Raw genomic sequence first — 7,896 nt, forward strand, 5'->3', positions numbered from 1 at the left:
TGAAATAAGTACTTTACGATGGCACCAACTAAACTCTTATAGTGGTAATCACAACAACAACAACAACAAAATAATAATAAATAAAAAAAATAATAATGATAATAAAGACAAGTGATTTCCTAATTCGCTGAGTGTTGTAAGCACATTCACAGATTATGCGCGACACTTTCGTTCACCTTTTAATTAACTTTACTGGAGGGCACGACGTCGCTATGCGCTCTCACCATGGAATATGAAATCATTGAAAGCTGCATGGTCAGAGATAAAAATGGCTGCCTCCATTTCTTTTGTTCTCTTCGACAACATTACTTATTTGGCAAGAAAACATTACACAAGAAAACTGCCAGTATTTCCCGGGCAGAGGAAGACAGGTCCGCGATCTTCACGGTTGACTTGCCAAAGCCCAGATCGCATCTACATCGAAAAGTAGAGTGGGCAAAACATTTATAAGTCAGAAATGTTAAGACACTGAACGAATATATATATATATTACATTCGCGAATCAGCTCCATGCAATAACAACTTCTACGATTTGTCTCCACCAACCAGTGACGGGCACTCCGTTGGTTACAATCACGAGCGTTCCAGTTGATTCGATCAACTGAACAGCCTGCTCGTAAAATTAACGTGCAAGTGGCTGAGTACTCCACAGACACCCGTACCCTTAAAGTTGTTCTCCGGAACTACAGCAATACGCAACTGGAAAAGCAAAGTCGACCTCGGCGAAATTTGAGCTCAGACCGTAGCGACGGGCGAAATACCTCTAAGCATTTCGTCCAGCGTGCTAAAAATTCTGCCAGATTGCCGCTGTATATTATTAATAAAAATGATAAGGATAATGGTTTAAAATTTTGGCACAGGACCAGCGATTTCGGAGGAGGCGCAAAGTTGATTACATCGAACCCCATTACTTAACTGCTGCTTATTCTATCGACCCTGAAAAGATGAATGCAAAGTTGACCTCGGCGGAATTCGAACTTAGAACGTAAAGAGAGAAACGAAATGCCGCAAAGCATTTTGCCCCGCGCGGTAACGAATCTACAAGCCCGCCGACTTAATAATAATAATAATATTGGTGATAATAATAATAATAATAATAATAATAATAATAATGGTTTCAAATTTTTCCACAAGGGCAGCAAATTTGGGGTAGGAGATAAGTCCATTTAATCAAATCCAATGTTACATTGCTACTTAATTTATCGATCCCTAAAGGAAGAAAGGAAAAGTCGACCACGGTGAAATTTGATCTCACGACGTAGAGAAAGATGAAATACCGCAATGTATTTCGCCAGGCGTGCTAACGATTCTGCCAGCAAATAATAATAATAATAATAAAAATAATAATAATAATTGATGATGATGATGATGATTATGTCCATGCTGATAAACAATATTGATAATATTGACAATGAAAGCAATGTGAAAGGTTATAGCAAGGACAGAAAGGATGTAAATGTAAATGACCCTCTTCCGACCCGCCTTACATTACTGGTACATATGAAGTGTTGTAAATTTTGGAGGAAGCGAAAACAAACATGGCGGTACTTACTCATGGTGTTTCACTTGTGTCTGAAAAGGCATGTTACAAATTTCTTACGTCTTCAGCTATAGTGACGTCATCGATATATTCATACAAATAAATTCGCACACTTCTACACACACAGTTCAATCTATATTTGCATGTGTAGGCACACTCACGCAAAGAGACGTATATGCACACAGATACACACACACGCATATACATTGATTGTTATTATTTAAATCGGCAGAAATCATCATAACTGGCGCAAGCACCGAGAGCTTGGTAAGTATCATTGCACGAGACTCTTGGCCCTCGGGGTACTTTTGTAAACACCGATGAAAAGGATTTTCCAAATACTTGTCTTTATGATTGTGATGTATTTCTCCCCAGAAATCACTTGGGAACCGGGGTTTCTCTCGTTCTCTCCTTGTAAATTAGCGATTCGGCAAAACAGGAGGTGAGCATTTTCGCCGGGCTTAAATAATTACTGTGGTCGATATGTTGTACTTGACCCTTCGAGTCGGAGCTTCAGCATGGCCACAATCCTGAAACATATGAAGCATAAATATAATGTATATACGTGTTTATGTTTGTATGTTTGTGTGTGTATTTGTGTGTATTATGCATTTTATTTTATATTATATATATATGTATGTGTATGTGTGTGCGTGTACATATACACACACACACACACACACACACACACACACACACACACACACATACACACATATATATATATATATATATACACACACATAAACATATATATCTATATGTGCGCGTATGTATGCATGTACACCTGTGCTTATACATATATCGAAAAGATGTTCAGCTCAATTCACACACACACACACACACACATGTGCACACGTTCAGGAACACACACTGATTTCTTTTAGACCATACACACTCCTTTTCTCACTCTCTAGCACTTTGATCTCTAAACCAAACAATATTTAAAGAAGCCGATCTCCAGACAAGTTCTTGACCCACAAGACAGAAAATAAAGTGTTTTTACTTCAAATTTTTATGATCTTATTTTTTACTGATATTTGATAAGTTGAGATTCATAGAAACTGGTAATATTTTCTTTAAATAACTTTTTAAAATGAATTTTATTAAAATGCCTCTTGAACTGAAATCTCCTTGACTTACTTCTTCGCTATTACCACCTCCATATATATATATATATATATATATATATATATATATATATATATGTGTGTGTGTGTGTGTGTGTGTGTATATACATATAAGGCAAATAAGAAAATGGGGAGGGTAAACAATCAACAAACACTAGCCTCTAAACATTCAGTTATATCTATTTATCAATTGATTGCAATCATATATGTAAGTGATCCAAGTAAACGAATGAAATAAGCCAATAAATACGTAAATAAATATATAAATTAAAATAAACGAATAAGAATAGATGAGCATACAAATACTAAACTCTTACTGCTGTTTCTACCGTGAAATAATGAAACAGGGACATATGATTTTTGGTTCATTTCATAGTCAGCAGCAATGGATCATAGCAACACTGGTTTAGAAGTAATGAAATCATGAAGATGAGAATCGCATTTGATTATTATATAACATGACGGTGTCGCTCGCTTATGTTTGTCATTCTATAGTCTTAGTTGACATTATCTTCTGAAATATGCTGTATTGTGTCATATAATGTTGGCAAATGGCGGATTGACCAAAGAAAAGCTACCACATATACAAATATATGCATGTATGTATATATTGGATATACGCGTGTGTGTATGTATCCATACACATCGTGTGCATATATGTATGTATGCAGATATGGATGCCCATACATGCATGCATACATATATGTCTATATGTATACATGCATATAGGCGCATTCATATGCGTTATAATAAGTGTGTGCATTTCTGTGTCTGTTCGTGTGTTTCTGTATATGTAACTAGAACTTCGTCCACTATATAAACACTTATGTAATTAATTCTGGATTTTACATAGAAGTCTAAAATTTAATTAGTATAATGTTCTTTTAAAAATGCAATTGATTTCAACAATAAAATGGCTTCTTTAGATAATTTATTATTTTAAAGAATTCTCTATTTATTTTATTGTTTCTTTATATGCCTTTATTTAATCATTAATTAACAAATTTGAAATAAACACAGAACAAAAGATATTCCAATCATTAGCTTTGCTGATATTCAAAAGTGTATTGTATGTATTACACAATAGACGTGTAATATTCATCAGCTGATTAATTACAGGCATATACATACATATAATACATATATATATACAGACATATATGTATATATATATATATATATATATATATATATATATATATATATATATATATATATATAATTTATATATTTGTGTGTATATATATATATATATATATATATATATATATATATATATATATATATATATATATATATATATATTTATATATATATTATTTATATATTTGTGTGTATATATATATATATATATATATATATATATATTTATATATATATTATTTATATATTTGTGTGTATATATATATATATATATATATATATATATTTATATATATATATTATTTATATATTTTTGTGTGTATATATATATATATACATATATATTATTTATATATTTTTGTGTGTATATATATATATATATATATATATATATATACATATATATTATTTATATATTTTTGTATATATATATATATTGTGTTTTTTTTTTAATTTTGCATTTACAATTTATCCTTTGTGTTTTTGTTTTTATTTTTGCATTTACAATTTATATATATATATATATATATATATATATATATATATATATACATATAATATTTATACATTTGTGTATATATATATATATATATATATATATATATATATATATATATATATATATATATGTGTGTGTGTGTAATATTAATGGTTTCTTATTAGGAAACCAATAGATTTTATATAGGGCTGCAAGGAGAAGTGTTCAGAATAATTGAGACAAGAGTAAAATATTAGTTATAGAATAAAAAAGCTGGGTTAACGACTGAACATATCACACCCCATCAATGAGCATATATAAGATATACAACATAATCCGTGAAACATAAGGAATAAGAAGATATAACGTAAGAAAAATAACGTAAGTGTAATAGTTTGCGTTAGGGCGATTTGAAACATCGTAGATTGGTTTTGATTCTCCAGCTTGTTTGACTATTCTAAAATAGCACTTTTTCTTTAAGAACTTTCCATTATTTGCATGGGTTTTGTCTAAGGCTGGCTCATATTGTGAAATTGCTTTTACTGATTGATACCTGCTGGGTGCTGTAATTGTATTTTGACCCATGTGGTGTGAACTTTTTGGACATGGTCAGTGGAATTAAATTTTACATGTTTTACCTGCTGATACCTGTTGTTCACTCTTGGATATACTTAACTGGATTGCGTTGATGTTGGACGTGTTTTTCTTATTTCCCTGCTATTAGTAAGTTTTGACTTTCAAAACCTGTAAACTGCTTTCGTGAATTGTGCTTATTGCTGAAAAAAAACAAAAAACTGTTATTTGCTTTTTGAAAAGCAACTCGTTGAAATTCCCCCCTACGGGGGAACCATTGCTATCTTTATTGCGGCTTGTAAGCCAACTTTGAAGAATGGAAAACCTTTCACCAAGTGAATTCCCACCTGTGGGTGAGGCGTTCACAAGTATTTTCGGTGACGAAATCTCACCGGCAGTCTCAACGGTGGTATCACCGAAAAAGTTTGCGGAAGTGGCAGGTAGAAAGAAATTTATGATAAACACGGATAGCAGTAACCGAGAAAAATATATGACATCAATAACAAAGGAGGGGTCGGAGATTCGGGTCTTCACCCCAGAAGAGGACACTGAATCAGTGGAAAAAAAACAGAATAATATACAAAACGTACTGCATAGGAAAAAAAAAAGGATTGTAAAAATGGAAGAAAAAACAATCGAGGAATGTCTGAAGAAAATATGGCCTGAGATTTCTTATATAAACCGAGCGAGGAGATTCGGGACATTAGAGGTAAGGTTCAGGTCGGAAGAGGCAGCAAAAAGATACTCTTCGGAGACTCTAAGAACAGAGGAGGTGGTTCTTCTTCCCTTATATATGGGAAGAAGAACAACAAAAATTACTGTAAATAATATCCCACGGGAAGTGGATGCAGCGCGTTTGGTTGCTGGAATCACAAAGGGCCTGTTGGAAAAAATATCAATACTCCAGGCCTCAGTGGAAAAAGAAGAGCATTGGAAGGGTCAATGCCTGACCATGACAATACAAGCAGAAGCAGCAACCCTAGAAGAAATCGGCGAAACTATTAATTTAGGTGGAAGGGAAAAATTAATAGTTTCTGTCGAGGGAAGGAAGCCGAGGTGCTTCAACTGCGGGCTAAAGGGCCACATCAGAGCAGAATGCAAAACCAAAACCCAAGAAGAAGCGATAGAGGAATCAAAAGAAGAGGAAACCGTAACAACACGGGAACCGGAGACCACACCAACGTCGAACCAGAAGCAACACCAGGGTCGACCGGAAGCAGCGCTGGGGTCGACAGAGGAGAGCGACGACAAAGATAGAGCGGAGGGGTGGTCGTCTGTACTTTAAAAAAAAGGAAAAAGACACAGACCGCCCCCACCAAACTAAATCTTTAAAAAAAAAAGAAGAAAAAGAAAAGGAAAACATATATGGCTGTCAAGGCTTCGAATAATAGACTAGTAAACTGTTTGGCAGCTATTGCGTCTGCCAAACGAGTAGAGAAAACTACGTCAAAAGACTTTCTCATTTACAAGATAGGCCGGAAGGATTACGGACGGTTTAAGTCCGAATTCTTTCATGACGTAGGCCCCCTCAGGAGGGATTTTTCTCCATACGTTTACGAGGGCCTACGTCCAAATACGGGAAGACCCCAAGAAAAGGAGAAAGAAAAAGAAGAACCGCCGAACCACTGATACGAGATAGGTAATGGAGTCTATTCATGTAGGTTGCTTAAATGTGCGTAGCCTGATGACAGGCTGGAAGCAAGGTCGCTTCCTCAATAACATCAGGTTGCGCGATTTGGATGTTGTTGTTGCTAAACCGTCGTTCCTTGCTCCGATTCGTGGTTAATCAAGCTGGAAAGACAGCTCTTCTGCTTTTTGTGGAAGAGCTGGAAACCGTTTGTGAGACGCTCTATTTGCTGCCAACAACCGTTAAAGGGTGGACTTGACATGCCTTGGCTGTTGATGCGCAAACATGCGCTGAGCTTGAGGCATCTTTCGCTCTACCTGGATGGTGAACGGGTGTGGTCTCCGCTGGCGAAACAGAGGTTTCCCAAGTTCACTAGTTCCGGTGGATGGGGAAACCTGGTTGAATCGAAGATCGAAGTTGGGTACATGGTACACGGAGTGCCGCAAGGCACTCTTGCTATGCCGTCGCTTGTGCAATGCCTGCGGCAGGGGTTCCACCGCATTCTTCTATAGAGGGCTTGTAGAGGCGAAATGTGATGACCCCTTAGGGGAAACCCTTGGTCTCGACGAAAGTCAGCTGGCCAGTCTATTCCGACGTACATTCGGGCCAAAGACCCTGGATAATTTTCAGAAGTCTCTGGCATGGCAGTGTTACCGAGGGGGGGCCTTACCTGTTCGGGACAAACTCGCAAGACATGGTTGCGCCGTCCCTCCGACTTGTCCAAGATGCGGGCGGGACAGGGAAACCGTCCCGCACGCTATTGTACAATGTTCGGAGGTGTCGGAGGCGTGGGTATGTGCTGACCAACTGTTGTCAGGTCCTAGAAGAGTACAGCTATCGACTGAATCAATTGTAAAAATTGACCCGCCGGATTTCCTCTCGAAAGAAGGTAAGATTTGTTTTCTCACTGTGGTGGCAGTTGCGAGACAGGTTATTTGGAAAACGAGGGTGAAAGGTGTAAGGTCAGGCATTTTCATATCTAGCTCTGCACTGGTGAATTATTTCACCTTTCACCTCAAGAGGAAAATAGAGCTAGAGAGAAAATGCCTGACTGCGAAAATGTTTGAGAGTCGATGGAAGAGTGTAGCACGAAAGTTGCGAGTAAATGTAACCACATGAATGAGACGAAGGGCTCATCTCAGCTATCAGTGGCGAGGCGGGGCACGAGGGGTCCGTGCTGGACCCGCCTTACCACTCCATCCGTAATGTCTTCCGGTCTGTCGCATCATCCGACTATAATTCTATTTCATTATAAAATTTTTAAATGCATGTTTTTGTTAATTCATCCGTTTTTATCTGACCCCAAATCAGGTTGTATCGTCCCCTCTATGTCGCCCCTTGTGGGTAATAAAAAAATTTGTTGTTCACTCTTGGATATACCTAACTGGTGCGGGCTTGCTTATTG

At 36.5% G+C, this 7,896-nt stretch overlaps 2 protein-coding genes across 2 annotated transcripts in view; both read right to left on the minus strand.

Moving 5' to 3' along the window:
• Positions 1 to 1,592, minus strand: part of LOC106875467 (protein fem-1 homolog CG6966) — a 17,917-nt gene extending 16,325 nt beyond the window's left edge. Inside the window, exon 1 of the mRNA XM_052977112.2 lies at positions 1,553 to 1,592. Coding sequence (XP_052833072.2) covers positions 1,553 to 1,556 — 4 coding nt within the window. The 5' untranslated portion in view covers positions 1,557 to 1,592. The remainder of the gene's footprint in view (positions 1 to 1,552) is intronic.
• LOC149130910 (protein fem-1 homolog CG6966-like) overlaps positions 1 to 1,658 on the minus strand; it is a 26,668-nt gene extending 25,010 nt beyond the window's left edge. Inside the window, exon 1 of the mRNA XM_089343656.1 lies at positions 1,553 to 1,658. Within this exon, the coding sequence (XP_089199782.1) occupies positions 1,553 to 1,556 (4 nt within the window). The 5' untranslated portion in view covers positions 1,557 to 1,658. The remainder of the gene's footprint in view (positions 1 to 1,552) is intronic.
• Positions 1,659 to 7,896: the final 6,238 nt, after the last annotated feature.

Source organism: Octopus bimaculoides, chromosome 27 (genome assembly GCF_046866305.1).
Source record: "Octopus bimaculoides isolate indiv1 chromosome 27, ASM4686630v1, whole genome shotgun sequence".
Classification (NCBI taxonomy): Eukaryota; Metazoa; Mollusca; class Cephalopoda; order Octopoda; family Octopodidae; genus Octopus; species Octopus bimaculoides.